The sequence below is a fragment of the Fusarium falciforme genome, chromosome 9, assembly GCF_026873545.1.
Source record: "Fusarium falciforme chromosome 9, complete sequence".
Classification (NCBI taxonomy): domain Eukaryota; kingdom Fungi; phylum Ascomycota; class Sordariomycetes; order Hypocreales; family Nectriaceae; genus Fusarium; species Fusarium falciforme.
The window spans coordinates 512,691-532,206 of NC_070552.1; the positions used below are offsets into that span (position 1 = coordinate 512,691).

Consider the following 19,516-nt stretch of genomic DNA (forward strand, 5'->3'; position numbering starts at 1 on the left):
ATAGATACTTGATTGTCATCTACAATCTCAGTCAAGGAATGTAAAGGGAGTTCGCAAAACGGTGGTAGATATCCTACTTTTCGACTTGATATCTACATCGTTTACACTGGTTCCTTTGTCACATGGGTTTAGCAACATGGTCAAGCGAAGCCTGGAACTGAGTAATGTGCCAGGCTCCACAATGGATGGAACATGTTTGCCAGAAGTGGGCGTGCCATGAGTCATGTCAGACCATCCGCATCAAGCAAGGGGGCTAAACTTACCCGGTACCATAGCGTCATGGAGTCGCGATCGATGACATTCCTTGAGCGGGCTACTTGACGCGTGTTATAGCTAATACGTTTGGTGAACAGGAATATCAGGGGACGTGTTTAACGTCGCTGGAGTTTGCATCACCAGGCATCTATTCTCAAGTACGTCAATCTTCGCATTAACGGATAGCGAAAAAGCTCGCACCATGACATCGACAGCTGGAATCGCCTCAACGAAAACCTCCAAGGTTTGGCTTGTAACGGGGTGTTCCAGTGGTCTTGGTAGATGCCTAGTCCCAGCCGTTTTGGCACGAGGCGACAAGATTATTGCTACAGCTCGACAGGTCTCTGCCTTGAAAGACTTGGAAAATGTCGATAATGTTAGAGTGCTCTCTCTTGATGTCACGGCAGATCAGACTGAGCTTGCCGCCAAAGCCCAAGAGGCTCAATCACTTTTTGGAAGAATAGACGTTCTGGTAAACAATGCAGGATGCGTGATTTCGGGCGTCTGGGAGGAACTCAGGTAGGCTCCTAAACAGAATTACTGTTTCTATATCTCACACTCATTTCAGTGCCAACGATATGAAGAAGGAGTTCGATACCAACTTTTTCGGGGCCCTGAACATGACCCGAGCTGTCCTTCCGTTTATGCGCTCGCAAAAGTCAGGGATCATCATGTTCATGGGGAGCATTGCGGCCTGGCATAGTGCCGCTTCAGGCGGGCTATATGCTTCCTCCAAGTGCGCGCTGGAAGGCAAGTTGACCTCTAGAGCTTGCATCAACGGCTTCACTCATCTGTATCATACCCACTGACCATTCCCTACGCAGGAGCCATCGAAGCTCTATCCAGAGAAGTCTCGGATCTCGGTATTCGTGTGCACATCTTTGTGCTGGGCCGTTTTCGTACTGGTATCCTGGGAGAACAGAGCGAAATTGCAAAGATGAACTCGCACCAAGGCATCGCCGACTATGCCAGGGTAAAGAGTGACTTTGCACATCACTTGATGACTTCTCATGATCACCAGCCCGGAGACCCTTTTCGAGCCGCGGAAAAGATGGTTGATATTGCAAGGGTGGAGAATCTTACTGCCACCCAAGCCTTGAACCTGCCGTTGCGCATCCCTCTTGGGGCAGAAGCGGTGGATGTCATGAGACAGAAATGTTTGGAGACTCTTGCCGTGTTGGATGGATGGGACCGGTTCAGTGGAGAGGCAGACTTTGAGGATTCTGAACGACTGCCTGCGTTCTTTTCGTAGCAAGTATGCGAGTATGGATGAAGAACATGTGCTTTCCCAGGGTTAGTTGTTCTCCTCTCATAGACACGTTCGGTTGCGCTGTCGTATTCCATCATGATCTGTAAAAATACATTCCACATAAGCAACACTGAGAACAATGAGATGATGGTAAGGTGGGGAAGACAAAAGCCAGGCACTCAAGCCAAGTTGTCAAGTACAAGGTCACTTTGATCATAACTATTATATCGAGAGATTGGATCTCGCCACCGCCTAGTTAAACATGTAATTCTGAACAAGAGTCTGGCAACCACGTAACTTGGCATGAACTGTATTCAAGTCTTGTTTTCTATACCTAGACCAAGCAACGATTTATTGTCAGATGTGAACTCTCCCATTGCGGCCTAATGCCCTATCCTCTATTCAGCAGACGGACAAGATCCTCAAGAGGATCTGGAGTTGTTAAACCACTCCAAAACACTGCCAACCCGATGCTGGCAATGAGGGCCAGCCATGTCCGTGATGAGATACTCTTCAAGTTCCTCCATGTCCTTCGAATGATCCAAAATGGAGATCCTCCTGTCATGAGAAAATGATTCCACTTGGGGAAGAAGGTGGCTTGCCAGAAGGTCACGGCAAGACCAGGCCATGCAGCCGAGTTGCGGCCAGCCTTGTTGATGTACCAGTTGCTGCATCCCGCAGAGAAGACAGTCTCGCCAAGCTTCTTATCCAGGTCCTGGATAAATTTCTCTTCAGCATCTTGCTTCACTTCAATCACATCCGCGTAGCCGTCAATAACTGGCTTCACAAGCACAGACGTGATGTAAGCCACCTGCACTTCGATGGCATAGATGACAGAGTTGAAGGCGGGAAACGTGTTTGGTCCGAATCTTGCACAAGTTAGCAAATTTGTAGCTTGTGGTGACAAGTTAAATGGCATAGAAGGTATGTGAACTCACAAGATAGCAAGGTTTGGCATGTTGTGCACGAATGTTCCCATGTATGCTTGAGCACCGCGTCGTCTAGACCATTGCTCCTGGAGCTCCTCGCCAGTCTTGCCAGTGATCTTCATTGGGGCAAGAAAAGACTGAACGTCAAAGCCGGTTGCCAGAATGACTGCGTCAAAGTCTTCCGCCTTGCCCGTCTCACTGACAAGGCCGTTTTCAGTGAACTCTTGTATGCCCTCTGGGAGCAGTTCAACATTGTCGCGATGCAGAGACGCCAGATAGCCGGGATCATAGATACGTCTTTTGCAGCCCAGAGGGAAGTCGGGAAATATGAAGTCATGGTATTTCCGAGGTGCTTCTCTGCGGATGTAACTTCTTGCCTCTGCCTCAACAGCAAGACGCTTCTTGATCTGCCTTTCGTCGGACCCGTACACCGAGGCGAGACTGTCGGTCTTGAGAAAGAGATCAAGCCTGTAGTACCTCTGCCAGAATGGCAAATAGCGGAAGCAGAACTTGTCAAAGGCAGAGAACCCCCTGTTAGGTCGAGGATGGTACCACTGGGGGCTGCGGGCGTATTGAACGAGCCGTTTGACCCCCGGTGCGATCGAGGGCACCACCTGGGCAGCGCTACAGCCATTACCGATTACAGCCACGGCTTTGTTTGTCCAGTCAAAGGTGTGATCCCATTCGGCCGTGTGGAATACTCTGCCCTTGTACTTGTTCATACCAGGAAATCGAGCTGGTCGAGGGATCGAGAAGCCGCCAACCGCTGAGAGGAGAATAGTGCATTGCTTGGTGAACTTTTCTCGAGTGATTGGGTTGACAAAGTGGACGTGCCATGCTCCGTCTACCCACTCAGCACCGGTACACTCGGTGTTGAAGCGAAAGTGGCTGCGTAGCTGGAACTTGTCCACCGTGTTCTCCATATCTATGTTGATGTTAACTACTCATCCGCTATTGACGAGAGATGGATAGACGGCAGGGGGTGTTGCAAGGTTCGTACATTTGAGAATCTCCTCCTGGTCTGCCAGTGCTTGAGTCCAGTCGGGATTTAGATTAAAGCTGAAAGAATAAAGATGTATGGGGACATCGGAGCCGCTGCGCAAATAGAGTCAACATCTTCAACAGCTTGCGTAGGGCCGGGCAAACGAACCATCCTGGGTAGGTATTGACTCTCCAAGTACCTCCAAGGGCTTCTCGCTTCTCGTAGATCTGTATGTAAGGTACGTTAGTGCCGTGGGGTAGGATGGAGACGGGACAAGACATGCCTCGAAGTTTCTGAAGCCAAGTTTCTCTTTGAGGGTGTGCGCCATGGAGATGGCGGCAGCGCCGCCGCCAATGATGATGATATTGGGCGTAGACATGTTCGGTCTTGTCCTGCCTTGGTATAGGAACGGTGTTTGAATGGTTCAAGTTTGCTGCTTCAGGCCAATGTCTAGCGGTGTCCTGTTGAAGACCACTGTAGATAAATAGTTGCCATTTCTTTGCTTGTGCTTGCCGAACGAGGCGTAGGATGAGGTCCTGAGCGAAGGCTGGAGTAGCACAAGACAGCGAAATGGAGTCGACCGTCTGCGTTTGCGGGTGTGGAGGTTGATTCCACGGGTTTAGATTCCGAGACCAAGGCCTTCGGGCACGTAATTTGCTTCACCCTCGGCCCAAAGGTTCGACTTAGCCGCCGGCAAGACTTCCACCGAGATGGACTGCGTAATTGTTTCAATGCCATTTACCTCAAGTTTACTGTTAACACAAATCATGGATTGCAAGGCACCGCGTCCTGCCCGGCTTAGGTAAGTGAACCACATTCGCAATGCCGAGACTGTCCACTTGGAATGCTTGGGGTAATTTCTACAGCTAACTCGGATGGTCAAACGACGGGTAGTACTCTTGGTGCAGACATTATTCTGAGGCTTGTATTCATCGCTCTCACTCTACTCTGCAGTACCCCGGATGATTGTCTGCGTGCTCTCTGGTGTCCTTCCTGCCTAGTCTATAGTAGGACAAGATCCCACCGCGATTCGTGAGCCTCTAGTGGTTCTACTGTCCTGTAGGTCAGTTAAAAATGCACGGGCATGTCGTTTGTCATGCTCTGGGGGCCAACAAGTGGCACATGTCATGTCCACCCCCGCACCAGCTTCCCCAGAAAAGCCAGACCAGCCCCATTATGTCAGGGGTTGAAAACCTGGGGTTACCTTGAAATTGATGAGATTTTTCATCTGGCTCCATGACTCCACAGGCCTGTCTGTTCTTGTATCATGGCCAAGCAATCTTGTCCGTCAAAAATGGCCGGATCAAAGTACGTCAAGAGTGCGTGTCTTAACTGCAGGCGGAGAAAGGTCAAGGTAAGCATGGTTTGCACTGCTTTGCCAATCCTGCACTTTTTGACCTGACCGATCGTGTTGCAGTGCGATGGAAACCACGTTTGTTCCAATTGCGTAACCTCCAATCTCGAGTGCTTCTACAATGTTGATGGTGACATGCGAAGGTACGTGTGGCAGAGCCTTGTACTTTACCATCTCCTGCTGGATGCTAACACTCTCTACCCCAAACCGCAGATTATCAACCAAAAAGACAATCGTGAATCTTGAAGAACGCATCGGTCAACTCGAAGGTGTTTTGCGGGAGCACAATATCGAACAGCCCCAGCCAACACCAACCTCAGCACCTGGATCAGCCACCTCCCCCAAACACACATGTTGTACGTCAGAAGCACAGCCGTGTGCCAATGCAAACCAAATCCAGAGTGGCAACCACAGAGGCCACGATGAGCGTCAGCCGTCAGACCCCAAGACTCCTTCATTGGCACTCGAGTGCGTATCGTCGCCGAGCCTCATCAAGACTGGATCCTACGAGCCGATAAAGAATCCAGATGCCTCGCGCGAAGCTACAATGGACCCAGCACCGCCGCCCAGTATCTCGAACCCGAGCGACCACTTCGTGCTGGTTGATACGCCAAATTCTCAGCCCGCGCCGTATCCGAGCTCTCTCCACACCAACGCACAGGATTCTGGAGACGAAGACAATAGCATAACGGGTATCCTCTCTGCACGCATGGGTGCGCTGAGACTTGTTGAGGATGGGCAACTGCGGTACTACGGGCCAACATCGAATCTGCATGTGCATGCAGATGGGCTTCGATCACTTTCTGGTCCGTCATTCCGCTCCGTGGCGACTGAAGGCATTGGTGTGCTGCGGAGATTGGGGTTAGATCAGGAAGTGCCTTTGGCCCTTGAAACCCACCTCGCGATGCTCTATTTCGCTTGGGAAGACCCAGCCATCCACGTTGTCGACCAAGAGACCTTTTTTGCTGAAAAGCGACGTTGCCTATTACAAGATACAGGGAGCCCATACTATTCCGAAACTCTGAACAACGCCATGTGGGGACCAGTCTAGCACACTATTCATCGAGCAGAACGCTGACCCATCAAGTTGTGCCATGGGCGCCAGTTTAGCAGCCGGAGAGAACCTCTTCCTTCCGGAGCCAGCCTCCGAGTTCTTCTCTGCCCGTGCCAAGGCGCTCTTGGATGTTGAAATGGACAGCCCTACGGTTGCCACCGTCCAAGCGCTGGTCATTATGAGTGCCACAGAGGCAGCATCCACCCGAGATGCTCGCGGCTGGCTCTATAGCGGTTGGTGCAACAAGAAGTAGACTTTATAGTAGAACGAGACTAACCATATACGTTCCAGGCATGGCAACTCGGCTGAGTGCCGACTTGGGGCTCCATCTGGACATGACCAAGCACATACGTGACGGGCTCCTCACACCCCGTGATATGGAAATACGACAGACAGCCTTCTGGGGAGTCTTTATTCATGAACAGTAAGATCTGTGGATCTCAAGGAAAATTCTTGCTAACCTGGTTTATCGGCAGCATGTGGAATCTCTATGCCGGCCGCCCTTGGGGGTTGGGGATTCAAAACATAACTATTCCCAAACCAGAGGCCGAGCTGGAAGACAAGGATTGCAAGATATGGAAGTCCTATCCAGGCACTGCTTGGCAGCCTCGTGGGCTTGAGTCCGGTGTGCTATTCCCGGTTCGCGCCTGTACAGCTGCCAATGCCACACTTTGTGGCTTCATGCGGCAGATAAACACTACACTGTAACGTCATTGTGAAACCTGGAATGTGGGTAAGAAAGGTACTGACTCGACTGATGTCAGGTATGCTGGAGAAACCATGGAGCTGAGCGCACTCGTCGAGTTTCTCATCAAGACCCAGCAAGAAATGATGGAATGGCATGCAGGCTTGTCTCCGCTGCTGGGAATCAGCGACATGGGGTCAAGCAGAATCTATCATCCTGCTATTCTTCAACTACAGTAAGTTACCATGTCCTTGCACGACTTGTCTCTTTGGATTCTCCTGTGCTGATGGACACCAGTATGCAGTATTATGCCACCCTCATCTTTCTATATCGGCCATATCTGTCATGCCAGCTGGTATCTCAGGTGACGCCACAGATTACGCCAGAGAGCCGAGCAGCGATGCAAAGCGTTCCGAGTGACTGCGTCGCAGCAGCCCACCAGGTAGCTGAGATTCTCCGATGCTATCAGCAACAACACTCGCTCCGGCATGGAAACGTACAGATCGTTCACATCATTCTCACCGCATCTCTCACATTTATTCACGATGTCTGCACGCGTAGCTACACAGAGTCCCGCCATTCTCTAAGCGACCTGCAGCTTTGCTGCCACTCACTGGGGGAGATTGGCCGGTGCTTTGGGAACGCAACACGGGCGTTAGAGGTCGTCATCCTTGTAAAGAGTGAATGGCAAAGAGCTGCTGGAACCCGAGGAGGTCAGAAGGCTGGGACAAAGCGTCCGAGCTTCAGCATGTCCGGCAACTCGGAGGAGCTTGACGGAGATGATCGGCCCAGGCGAAGACATCGAACCTCGATCATAGACAACGACAGGTTCCAGGCACCCAGCTTCAACTTGCCTCCTCTGTTTGCCAATGAAGGCGCTTTGGGTCTCGATGGCGTGAACATTGGCAGACCCAATCTCGATGCACAATGTCAGGATATGTGGCCCTTCTCGGGCGACGCTGGCTTTGACGTGAACGAAATGATGCCGCCGATCGACTGGTTCAACAATCAGCTGCTAGAAGGGACCCATATACCAGCACAAGATGCGTTGCCTGAAGCTCAGGCAGAAATGCAGGTTATTCCAGACGAGCCGAGTGTCGAACCCTCAAACACGGCGTAATGCACTTTTACGGATCCGGTCATGATTCAGTTCCAATGTGGGATAGGACAGGTTGGGTTTCATGACATGTAACTCGAACTGCAAGTCCACAATGTTAGTATAGGCGCCAAGAACTTGAATGGAAAATATTGATATCGTCTTGAGCCTGTCGTCTCTTCGTGTTCTCGGGCAATCAAAGCACTTGAACCAGGCAAAAGGTTACAATATAAGACATGTGCCCATTGATGATGAAGATGAGGTATTGATCAAGTCATGAGTCAAACATGCCCTTGAATTACGTATATTCCATTGCAGTTCGTCATAATGCAGGTCAGTCAGCCTTAGCCCAGCTCCACACAAGCTGTCAAAGCCGTGGAAATGGATCCCGCGCCACCAACTTCCGAGGATGGGGGAATGTGGAGCAAGAGGCAGAAGGATATACTTAACACGGAGCCGAGCAACGCTTACCTCGGGTCGATAACGGATGCAATCGACTCACAGTTGGCCCAATGAGCACCTCTACACTGCGCCGCACCTCGATGGAGAGGATATCGAGGAGGAGAGCCGCGAGGGCTTGCTTGAAATGCCGAAAGCGCAAGGTTCGATGTGATGTAACCCGCACCTCTCAGCCATGCAGCAACTGCCGGTATAATGCCCACGAATGCATTGTGGTGCCTCGATTCTTTGCGCCGTATGGAGACCGATCGTGTTGTTGTCACGAGAAAACAGAACCACTAATCATCTTTATCTAGAATACCAGGCGATTTCTCATTCCAACAGCCTTTACCCGACTTGCACAAACGTCTCGATGATGCTCTGTCTCTTGAGATCTTGGAATTCTCCCCTCCAACACCCCCCATTAATCCTTCCTCTGCTGGGGAAGTTACTAGGCTTCCCGCATCTTCCACCATCGAGGAGGTCTACCCAGTCGCCCAAGCAGAGGCAGATTTGTTCCATAACTCGCCAATCCATTCAAACGACCTCTCTACACAGCTTTCATACGAACCAACCAGTGCTGAAAGCGATCGCCGGACATCTTTCGGAACTGCCATAGATGAAGAAGCACCCAAAGTCTCTGTTGAGATTGCATCTACCCTGGCCATCACAGCCGGATGCTGGGAAGAAATCGAATCCGCCGAAATACCATCCCGTTATGATTTCGCCCTTGAGTCTCAGGGTTGTTACAGGATTCCGTCAGCACCCGTCCTCAAAACATTCATGCATCATTACTTTCTCTATGTGCATCCGATGCTTCCAGTCTTGAACGAGGGCGACTTTTGGGATTTACACTTTCCAGAAATAGAGACGACTTCAAAGACTCATCAACCCAGTATTCTTCTGATCCAGGCAATACTCTTTGCTGCGTGTCCGGTAGGCTTTCAATGAAGGATTCATGAAATTGTACGCTAATCTTGTGCCAAGTTTGTCGCAGAAGAGGACGTCCAACGATTAGGTTTTGAAACGATTCGGCAGGCAAAGGCTTCCTTCTACAAGCGAGCAAAGGTATTCCAAGGCTACGGTTCTCACACTTGACGATATTCTGGGCTAATGTATATGAGCAGCTTCTATACGCTGCGCAGGACTCCTCAGATCATGTCCTGATGGCGCAGACTGCACTGTTATTAACCCACCGATGCCCTTCGCTCGGCGATGGTGAGCAAAGAGCGAATAGCACTTGGCTCCGCCGTGCCATCCAACATGCAAAGGCATTGAATGCAGACAGGTGTGCCAACAGCCTTGATTCCGCCTCGCCCCAGCAGGGAAAGCGCAACAACACTCTACGTCGAATCTGGTTGTCCTGCATCATCCGCGATCGGGTCTTGTCTCTTTGTCTCCGTCGAAAGGTCCAAATTAACCATACGAGCTACACCATGTCTCACGAGGAATTCTCTGATGAGATCCAGCGTTCTCGAGTTTACGACGCTGATTCGAAACAGTCCCTCATCACCATCATGCTCTTGATGACAGAGTTGTGCCTGTGCCTATCAAACATTTTGACAGTAGCACATTCGGTCAGAGACTTGACAGGATCCGAGTCCCATGGCTCATCTAGAAAGACAATACAAATTTGGGAGTGCAAGAAGGATCTCGAAACGTGGTCTGTCAAGGCCGTGGCCTCCTCGCCGGTGCTAGCGAGCACACAGCCTGGCCGTCAGCAAGGCGGCGAGCCGAGAAACTCTATCTTGATATTTGCCCACCTTGTCTGGATTTATTACCAGTAAGACTAACCCTGCCAACACTGTGATTGTCGATGCATTTGCTGATTGACCCAACAGCTCTAGTCGAATCACGCTCTGCAACAGCGAGTTACTGTTGGACGCGGCTACCAATACCCTTTTCCCCTGCGGCAGTGCCCGGTTTCCGTCAACGACAATCGAAAGAATACGCGTGGAGCTCTGGGATGCAACAACGGACATGACGCAGAGACTTGGTCAGCTTCTGAAGCTTCAGCTGGCACATTACCTACCCAGTAGTGTCGTGAGCTGTATAGCACTGCCACTGGCCCTTCATCTACTAGATGCAAAGTTATCTGCAACAGGTCCTTGTAGATCAGCAGATGAGACTAGGGGGGTTGGGAGACAGAACTGCCTCAACATCCTCATCAACGCCATACGAGAGTACCGTCCCAGGCATGAGGAAGCTGATTGGATCACAAGAGTCATCAGGTATTTCATGGAGTGCACATACCTTGAACCGACTACATCATCCATACAAACCGTGAATGGCCAAAGTCCTGAGGCGGATGATGTCATGACACAGAATCCAACACACTATCTCAAGTTGGCCTTGACCCTCGACTTGAGCCTCGGCCAGGACCGACTGCCTGTGGAGAAGGACTTTCCTGTCAGAATACAGGCCCTTATAAGTAGAACCGGATGTTTTATGCCGATTGTATTCTCTCATGGAGTCCAAGTCGGTGGCAATGCTGGGGCTACTCCCATGCAACAACCCTCATCCGAGATGGAACAGAGCGCCATGGGTTGCGCGTCACCACAGGTTCCAGATTTTACTGGATGGATCCAGAACGACCGGTCACTATTCTTTGCTCAGGAAATGGGGTTGGGTCCGTAGATGAATGAGCCAGCCCGCGGTGTTTGTGAGCCTTGAGGAGAACACCAAATGAAGCCGCTCTTAGATGTTGGAGCTTGCCTTAATGCTGCCGTACGCCCCCACCGTACTCTGGCGGAAAAAGAGGGATCGGAATTTAAATCCGGGACCGCTCTAAACCTGATAGATACATATAAACGAGACACTGCAATAGCCATGCTGCTTTCTCCTTGCTCCGCTCCAGACGATCTGTGTCATAACCACCCGTATTACCAACCCATTCTACGCCACTGTCGTGAAGAACTACTCAAGATGACTGGTCTGCCTGGGAATGGAGCCACTTGCACCTTGTCAATCATTGACACCACCTGCTCCCTGACCGTGCCAGCCGACACACTGGTTGAGCCAACCATACCAGGACACGAGTTGATGAACTTCCCTACCTTCTCCTTCTTGATCACACACGACACTACAAGGAAGCAGTTGCTATTCGACTTGGGCTGCCGGAAGGACTTTTGGAATCTCCCTGAACCCATCTCCAAGACCATCGATGAGAGGGTTCCTGGAATCAGGGTTGACGACAGTCTTGCCGACATCTTGCAACAAGGTGGCATTAACTTGGAACAAATCGAGGCGGCAATCATCAGTCATCACCACTACGACCACATGGGGGACCCCAGCACGTTCCCAGAGACCATGGACCTCATCGTGGGCCCTGGATTCTGCAAACATTTTCTTCCTGGATACCCAAAGAACTCCAACTCACCTGTGCACGAGTCTGCCTTTCAAGGGCGAACGATCCGAGAAGTTGACTTTGACGGGCACTCCAAGGTTGCTGGGTATGAAGCCATAGACTATTTCGGCGACGGCAGCTTGTTTCTCCTCAACACTCCAGGGCACGCAATTGGTCATCTTTCTGCCCTCGTCAGAACCACTCGCGACACGTTTGTTTTCCTTGGAGGGGACATTTGTCATTTTGGTGGAGCCTTCAGGCCAAATGAGCACACGCGTATGCCGGCGCAGCTGAAGAGGGAGGACGTTGCACTACCGCCTTCAGCTCCTGAACTTGTCTCGTGCGCACAATATCTCTCGTGCCACCCAAACCCCGACAGGGCGGATACGACACCATACTATCAGCCCTGTAGCCGTACTGACTCGTGGTATGTCGATCCACCGGAAGCACACAAGAGTGTGAACGCTCTCATGTCGCTTGACACAGACGACAGGGTATTGGTCTTGATTGCCCATGACCCATCCATTGTGGACGCTCTCCCGCTCTTCCCGAATGGAAACCTCAATCACTGGCATCAAGCTGGATGGAAGCAACTGCTGCGGTGGAGGTTCTTGGCTGAGCTTCCTGTCAATGGACAGCCGAGGCCGTATCTTGTCGACGGGACTTATGTAGATGGGAAACGGGTGAAGGCACTCGATGGAACCAGACTTGAGACACAGTAGTCTTCATGCAATTTTCTTCCAACACCGTGTGGAATTACATGATGGATAAGTCACTTCATGGCTTTGGTATTCTTCAATGGCCAACTAGATGACATTCACTGATCGTCCTCATGGGTTTTAACACCAAGGATGGATTCCCTCAAACTGTCTTACTTCTCAGCATCAAATATGACCTTTTGGACTTTCATTGAGTCGAACAACTCGTATCCTTCAAGGGCATTGCTCAGAGGCATCACCGTCGCCGTCATGAAACTATCATTTGTCAACCAGAGGACATACGCATGATTATATCGACTCACTCTAGTAGATGCTGTTTCTTTGCGAGTAGTTCCAATGCCTCGGTGAAGACGCCTGTACACTGACGTTAGCAACGAGTAGACACGTCAACTGTCAAGACATACTTCGGACTGGGCATCTTCCCATCTTGATGGTGAGGTTCTTGCCATAAGCTTGGTTTCCAGTCCACGGGATCTCGCCATTGTGGACACCGACGCTAGAGATGGTGCCCCAAGGCCGAAGAAGCTCGAAACCCATCTTGAGCGCAGAACTGTGTCCCACGACCTCAATGACCACGTCGGCACCACGGCCGCCACTCAACTCCTTGACACGTTGTTCCAACTCGTCTTTCTGTGTGAGGTAGTTCCACGGCTCAGCACCGAGGCTTTTGGCAAGATCCAGTCTCGGCTCGATGCCGTCTACCGCTAGGATAGCTCTGGGCTTGTACTCGAGTGCAGCAATCAGAGCGCAGATACCAACCGGGCCGCAGCCGATGACGACCACGAGGCTGTCCTCGGCGTGCTTCTTGTCGAGATGGCCGAGACCGTTAGAAGCAGCGAAACAGCCAGTCGGAAATATATCAGCCATCAGACAAAGCTTGACGTCATCCACCTCTTTCGGAGCCTTGACAACGGTGGTCTCGGCATAGGGTATTCTCACGTACTCGGCCTGCGCCCCGTCAAGAAGCGCAGTGCCAAAGAGAAGGCTTTTATCACAACGGGAGGAAAATCCACGTGAACAAAAGAAGCACTCTCCGCAGCTCACGGTGAAAGGACTGACGATGGCGTCGCCCACCTTCAGGCTCTTGACATCGGAGCCAATTTCATCGATCAGGCCAGTGAATTCATGGCCCATGATAAATCCAGTTCCGGAGGGCTGATGTCCGCGAAAGACATGAAGCTCGCTGAAGAAAAGGTCAGCAATAGTGTTGGAAACGCTTCACCGGTGGGTGCTCTTGTACCTGCCGCATAGCGCTGTGTATTTGACCTTGACGATGATATCGGTGGGATGCTGAATGACGGGCTTAGGTCGATCCTCAAGCGCAACTTGCTTGACTCCTTTGAAGACAACAGCTCGCATCGTGACTAAGTTGGATATCCGAATCAGACTAGGACGTATGGAGCAGGGGAGTTGTCGGGTAATGATTTTGAAGAATGATGCAATCGCCTGAATCCGGGGAGCAGTGGTTCACGGGGGCGGTGACTATCAGCCATCGAGGTTGAGCCACACTTGTACCCGGCGTCCAGTGGCAGCCGGCCGAGGAATACGGGGAGGGGGCCGAGGCACATGGGATTTAGTGCCGATCTAGTCCAACACAACACATTCGCACAAAGTCACACCTACGTCATATCACAGCACCTGAAAAGGTCATTACTCATTTACGACTAGACCTAAATCTTACTCAGTACTCGCTTCTCCTGCTGCAGTCTCGCGACTCGCGCGTACGCCCACGAGGCATACGCCAGTGTTTGCTGAGCAAACTGTCTCGCCTTGGCACCGCTCGCCTGGCCTCTTACGATCCTGGCCGCGATTCCCTGCATAATCACGGATGTTCGAAAGTTGCTAAATGCTATGCCCCAGTCCAGAAAGCCGGTCGCGGCCCAGTCAACGCCGCCCCAGTACCACGTCAGGCACTGCTTCATGCTGGGAATCCCGGGGATACTGTTCGACCAGAAGTTCTCTTGCAGCTCCTTCAGCTCTGCAGTCAATGTCTCGGATGTTAGGAATGACACTTGCTGTGGGTTCCAGCTAAATGGCATGAGTAAGTTGACCAGATCCGATAGCGGATGGCCTTCGGTCGCCATCTCCCAATCTAGAATCCCAATCACTCTGGGTTCTGTCTTGTGAAAGACCAGATTGTCGAGTTTGAAGTCTCCGTGCACCAGTCTTCGTGTGTCTGGGGGGTGCGAGTTGGCGTCTGCAAAGAAGCTGACCATCTCTTCGTAATGGGGCAGCTTCCCGACAGCCTGTTTACCCGATGGACTAGTTGTGCTCGCCTGGGCTTCGGATGTCCGAGATAAAGACTTGACCTGGCGGGAATAAAAGCTCGTAGACTTCTTCCAGGTACCCAGGCCAATCTGGGACAGGTCGACCGAATGAAGCTTGGCCAACGTGTCAACAGCCTCCTTCCAGCTAGCCAAATCATGAGCATTCATACGACACAACATTCCTTTGTGGAGACTTACATTGCACTGCGCTTTTGCGGAGGGATACCGGGAAGCCATGCCTCCTCGAAAATTCTGCCATCCAGGAATTCCATCACGTAGAATGGCGTGCCAACGATCGAACTGTCGTTGCAGAGACAATACACCTTGGGAACAGGGACATTGGTAGTCTCCAGGGCTTTGATAATCTCATACTCTCGCTCAATAGCATGTGCGCTTTTGGACAGCAGCTCTCCCGGTGGCTTCTTTCTCAAGACGAATTTCGCTCCTGTCGCCGACGTGACCTCGTACGTTGGGTTAGACTGTCCATGGCCAAACTGAGTGAGGTATGTTAGAACTACTTGGGCCACAACAATTAAAATGATGGAATGTATAATCACCTGTTTCAGACTGATTGGAAGAGCAATTTGGGCCACATTTTGCTTGATGTACGTGCTTAGCCGCACAATGTCGATAGGTTGTCTCACCGTGTCTGCCATGCTGTCGAGCAAATGTGGCTCTGACGGTTACCAAGACGTGGAGATGTTCACACTTATCCTCTATCTTTTATGCTGAGAAGCATTGGTCTACATTCCGGCAAAGCATTATACCTTGGACTCTTCCTGCGGCGGTCATGACTCATGGCTCCTGACTAATGAAGTTCCAGCTTCTATCGCATCGCAACGAGTGGGAATACCAAGGTAGTTCAAGAGGGAGCTATTGTTTGTTTATTATGTGAAGCTTTTGCTTTGTATCGTCTTGTGTACTCAGGCTCGTCTCTTTATTGCATCTCTATCGCTACACGCAGCAGAAACTCGGGATCAGGCATCATGATCTACAAGTCACAAAACCCTCAAATCTCATGTGTGTCTGCCCAACTCTCTTCTCAAGACCTTGAACTAACATCAGGCCATCAGTTGACCCAAAGCAAACCTTGTGGTCCTGGCTTCTGGAGTCTAAATCCCTGACCCTTGAAGCCAATGGTCCAGGTTTCACCGATGCCATCACGCAGGAGCACATTAGTTACCAGAGGCTGAAAGATCACGCAACAACTCTATCATCAGCCCTGGTTACCGCCCATGGCCTAAGTGAAAACGATGTGGTGGTCGTTTTTGGTAGAAACTCGATATGGTATCCTGTTGCCACGCTGGCTGCCGTTCGCGTTGGTGCCGTCGCTTGCGGTGTGTCACCAGATTACACCATCGACGAACTGTCTTACAGTCTCAGGACCAGCAAAGCCAAGATCATTTTCGCTACGACAGAAACTTTGGAAAGGGCGAATGTGGCCGCTGCCAGGGTTGGAATCGCACAAAACAACGTTATCCTGCTTGAGGGTTCAAGAAATGGCGTCTCGAGCATTCAGGCAATACTTGACGCTTCCAAGAGCCTTGCAAGAACCCCCGAGACGCCCCCATTCCAGATACCTCAGGGGAAAACGAATCGAGATGTTTGCTCGTTTCTCTGCTTCAGCAGCGGCACCACTGGCCTCCCAAAAGCGGTCATGATCTCTCATGCCAACATCATCGCTCAATGCATCCAGATCACCGACATCACTCCCCCTGATCACAACAAGGTCCTTGCGGCATTACCATTCTATCACATCACGGGCATCGTACATCAATTGCACTTGCCAATTCATCTCAACGCCAATGTCTACGTCTTGGCCAAGTTCACGTTGGACAAATTGCTCAAGACGGTCGCCGACTACAAGATCAAGGAGCTTCTCATCGTCCCTCCCATCTTGATTCGACTCGTCCGAGAACCGGAGGTGGTGGCAAAATACGATTTATCCCATGTCAAACGATTCTCTTCAGGCGCAGCTCCGTTATCTCGCGAGATCTTGAATCTCCTCGAGAAGGCCTTCCCGGGAACCGGCTTCAAGCAAGGCTATGGCATGACCGAGTCGTGTTCTGCCATTGTCTCTCACCCCCCTTCTAAGTACGCTTACAAGTACGCCGACCGCGTGGGCATGTTGGTGGGATCTACCGATGTACGGATTGTAGATGTCGAGACCGGGGAGGATTGCCCTCCCGGTAAAACCGGGGAAATCTGGGCTCGTGGACCGCAGATTGCCATGGGCTACCTCAACAATCCTGAGGCCACTGCATCAACGTTTGATCAGGATGGCTTCTTGCATACTGGAGATGTCGGCTTTTTCGACCAGGAGGGGCTTCTCTCCATCACGGATAGGCTCAAGGAGATGATCAAAGTCAAGGGGATCGGTGTTGCTCCGGCAGAACTGGAGAATCTTCTCCTCGGACATCCGCTCGTTCACGATGTTGCCGTCTGCGGTATTCCGGATGAGCGCGCAGGTGAACGACCAAAGGCATATGTGGCTCTGAAGTCTTCCGGGTCCTCGAGGCCCATGGAGGCAGCGCGGGAGATATTCGCCTATGTCAAGAGAGAAAAGGCACGATACAAATGGCTGGAAGAAATTGAGTTTGTCTCCGAGATTCCCAAGAGCCCAGCGGGAAAGATCTTGAGACGCAAATTGCAGGGCTTGGGATCAGGAAGCAGTAAGAACGTCGTAGCCCGGGATGTGAGGGTTGCGGCGAAGCTCTAGTTTGGTCAGGTGGCAGTAGAATAGTCAATTAAATCAGCCATCTGGCTCTCTTGATTCGTTTTTTAACCCAATGGGTGGGCATATGCTACGTCGACTAGGGTACTGTGTATGATGATTGGGTCTTGATGCCGTTATGTCTGAATAGCTGGGCTCATTTTCTTCTGGCTAATGGCCTTTGGCTTCTTTCGAAGGCGTCACCGAGGTCATACAATATAGCATTTCAAGCTTGTCCATCATTCCTTAGACGACATTAGCATTCCATATTCCTTGGTTTTTCCCAGCCTAGACTTGTCTACTGTCCAAGTCATACCGGACAAGGAAGAGATGAATTGTCGGCACCGCTTCATTCGACGCGGCTCTACGGGCTGATACCTCGGCTTTCGGTACCGCGTTTCCGTAGGTTGGATTTCTTCTGGCCTGATCAATCGACAAGGGCCACGGGCGGGCTCGTTGTGCCCTGCATGACTCAGTCCGCAGACTCGGTGGGTTATACCTAGGCCCTCAAATAGGGCCTCAAACATCATCAATTGCTAACCTCACTACCATCTTCAGGATCAACCCACCTATAGGTCTTCAACTGCTGTTTTTAGCCGCCATGGAGCCCCCAGCATCTGCCCGCATCCCCATCGCCTTTGCTGGACAGGTCAGCAACGAAGCTCAAAGGACGTTGGATCAGGTTGAGCGCTTCGTCCAGGAGAAATGCATTCCAGCCGATGCTGTCTTTGCGCAAATGCTCGGCAAAGCACCCGAAGAGCGCTTCGCCGCCCACCCACGGATTCTGGAGGATCTCAAGGAAGAAGCACGTCGCAGGGGATTATGGAATCTGTTTTTGCCGAAGGGGCATTATGCTGAAGGAGCCGGTTACAGCAATCTCGAATATGGTTTGATGGCTGAGCAGCTCGGCAAGAGCCAAATCGCAAGTGAGGTACGTTATCCCAGAATCCCTTCAAGTTACATGCTCACATTCACATGTTCCAGGCCATGAACTGCTCGGCGCCTGATACTGGAAATATGGAAGTCCTGGCAAAGTTTGGAAACTCTGCACAGAAGACGGCATGGCTTGAGCCGCTCCTTGAGGGAAAGATCCGTTCGGCATTTTTGATGACGGAGCCCGACGTTGCTTCCAGTGATGCCACCAACATCCGATTCGACATGAAACGGGATGGCGATGAGTACATCCTGAATGGTAGTGTGAGTTGATGCTAGGGACTATGGCTCTCCAGGGCTAACTGAGTGGCAATAGAAGTGGTGGAGTAGTGGTGCTGGTGACCCGAGATGCGAGCTTTACATTGTCATGGGCAAGACTGATGCGTCAAATCCGAATGCCTACCACCAGCAATCCGTCATTCTCGTCCCGACCCGAACAGCCGGCATTACCGTTCATCGTATGCTCTCTGTCTTTGGGTACGATGATGCTCCCCACGGTCACGGCCACATCTCTTTCAACAATGTCCGTGTTCCTTCATCCAACATTGTCTTGGGGGAAGGACGAGGGTTTGAGATCATACAAGGGAGATTGGGCCCTGGTCGAATTCATCATACCATGCGATGTATTGGTGCGGTAAGTATTGATAGAGCCACCCAATAAGTAATGCTCAGAAGTAACAATGCTGACCCGAGGTCAGGCTGAACGCGCTCTTGAACTCATTCTATCTCGAATCCATGACCCGTCCAAGACTCCTTTTGGAAAGATGCTCCATGAGCACGGTCACGTCATCACCCAGGTTGCTCAAGCTCGCATCGACATAGATGCGTCCAGACTTGTCGTTTTGAACGCGGCCGTCAAGATCGACAAGGGAGGTGCCAAATCCGCCATCCGAGAGATTGCAGAGGCCAAGATCCTCGTGCCCAAAATGCTCTGCCGCATCCTCGACAATGCCATCCAGGTATACGGAGGCGCTGGTGTAAGCCAGGACACACCATTGGCATACATGTGGGCCAGCGCTCGGACTATGAGACTTGTTGATGGTCCTGATGAGGTACATATGCTCCAGCTGGGTAGACGAGAGAGCCGACGCGGAGAGGCTGTTAGAGCTCGACTGCAGGCACAAAAGGAGTTGGAGCAGGAGTTGTTCGGCGCGTATAAGCTTGACAAAGTTGATGCTCTGCACATGGGGTGGACCAGTGACACGAAGCCGAAGCTATAGTAGACGGAGACTGTGGATAATTGGTAGATAAACATGGGTAATTCGATTTGCAGTGCGCTTCTTTACTATCAAGCTCCAGTGTCCCGATTCAGTGTATCTAACCCTGAGCAATGCCGTACCTGATCATCACAGGGCTAGTTTGGCTACCAATGCCCAGTGCCATACTGGACGTCTAGCAGCTAGATGAAGGCCATTAATATAGCGATATGAATCAAGCAAGACCACGACAGTAAGACTTGACAAGGTACTCCAGATGATCTTCTTATCCGATGTACG

General features: G+C 51.3%; 7 protein-coding genes across 7 annotated transcripts; 5 read left to right on the forward strand and 2 right to left on the reverse strand.

The window, feature by feature from the left end:
- Positions 1-457: 457 nt before the first annotated feature.
- NCS54_01104800 (uncharacterized protein) lies at positions 458-1,507 on the forward strand (the record flags this gene model as incomplete). The annotated part of the gene is made up of 3 exons (XM_053156333.1): positions 458-774; positions 824-1,005; positions 1,080-1,507. The coding sequence occupies 3 exons, from the start codon at positions 458-460 to the stop codon at positions 1,505-1,507; spliced, it is 927 nt and encodes a 308-aa protein (XP_053012308.1).
- Positions 1,508-1,895: 388 nt separating this feature from the next.
- NCS54_01104900 (Hypothetical protein) lies at positions 1,896-3,794 on the reverse strand (the record flags this gene model as incomplete). The annotated part of the gene is made up of 5 exons (XM_053156334.1): positions 1,896-2,373; positions 2,443-3,358; positions 3,434-3,528; positions 3,584-3,642; positions 3,690-3,794. 5 exons carry the CDS (start codon positions 3,792-3,794, stop codon positions 1,896-1,898), a joined length of 1,653 nt encoding a protein of 550 aa, XP_053012309.1.
- Positions 3,795-4,709: 915 nt separating this feature from the next.
- On the forward strand, positions 4,710-7,628 carry NCS54_01105000 (Zn(2)-C6 fungal-type domain-containing protein; the record flags this gene model as incomplete). Its single annotated transcript, XM_053156335.1, has 8 exons — positions 4,710-4,769; positions 4,833-4,912; positions 4,983-5,804; positions 5,857-6,056; positions 6,115-6,247; positions 6,300-6,527; positions 6,588-6,743; positions 6,806-7,628. The coding sequence occupies 8 exons, from the start codon at positions 4,710-4,712 to the stop codon at positions 7,626-7,628; spliced, it is 2,502 nt and encodes an 833-aa protein (XP_053012310.1).
- Positions 7,629-10,967: 3,339 nt separating this feature from the next.
- On the forward strand, positions 10,968-12,110 carry NCS54_01105100 (Lactamase-B domain-containing protein; the record flags this gene model as incomplete). The annotated part of the gene is made up of 1 exon (XM_053156336.1): positions 10,968-12,110. One exon carries the CDS (start codon positions 10,968-10,970, stop codon positions 12,108-12,110), a length of 1,143 nt encoding a protein of 380 aa, XP_053012311.1.
- Positions 12,111-12,259: 149 nt separating this feature from the next.
- NCS54_01105200 (Aminoglycoside phosphotransferase) lies at positions 12,260-15,030 on the reverse strand (the record flags this gene model as incomplete). The annotated part of the gene is made up of 8 exons (XM_053156337.1): positions 12,260-12,362; positions 12,410-12,461; positions 12,512-13,055; positions 13,152-13,290; positions 13,348-13,471; positions 13,789-14,519; positions 14,573-14,868; positions 14,932-15,030. 8 exons carry the CDS (start codon positions 15,028-15,030, stop codon positions 12,260-12,262), a joined length of 2,088 nt encoding a protein of 695 aa, XP_053012312.1.
- A 330-nt stretch (positions 15,031-15,360) lies between these two features.
- On the forward strand, positions 15,361-17,093 carry NCS54_01105300 (Hypothetical protein; the record flags this gene model as incomplete). Its single annotated transcript, XM_053156338.1, has 2 exons — positions 15,361-15,394; positions 15,448-17,093. The coding sequence occupies 2 exons, from the start codon at positions 15,361-15,363 to the stop codon at positions 17,091-17,093; spliced, it is 1,680 nt and encodes a 559-aa protein (XP_053012313.1).
- Positions 17,094-17,688: 595 nt separating this feature from the next.
- Positions 17,689-19,240, forward strand: NCS54_01105400 (Hypothetical protein; the record flags this gene model as incomplete). Its single annotated transcript, XM_053156339.1, has 4 exons — positions 17,689-18,018; positions 18,072-18,284; positions 18,337-18,654; positions 18,719-19,240. The coding sequence occupies 4 exons, from the start codon at positions 17,689-17,691 to the stop codon at positions 19,238-19,240; spliced, it is 1,383 nt and encodes a 460-aa protein (XP_053012314.1).
- Positions 19,241-19,516: the final 276 nt, after the last annotated feature.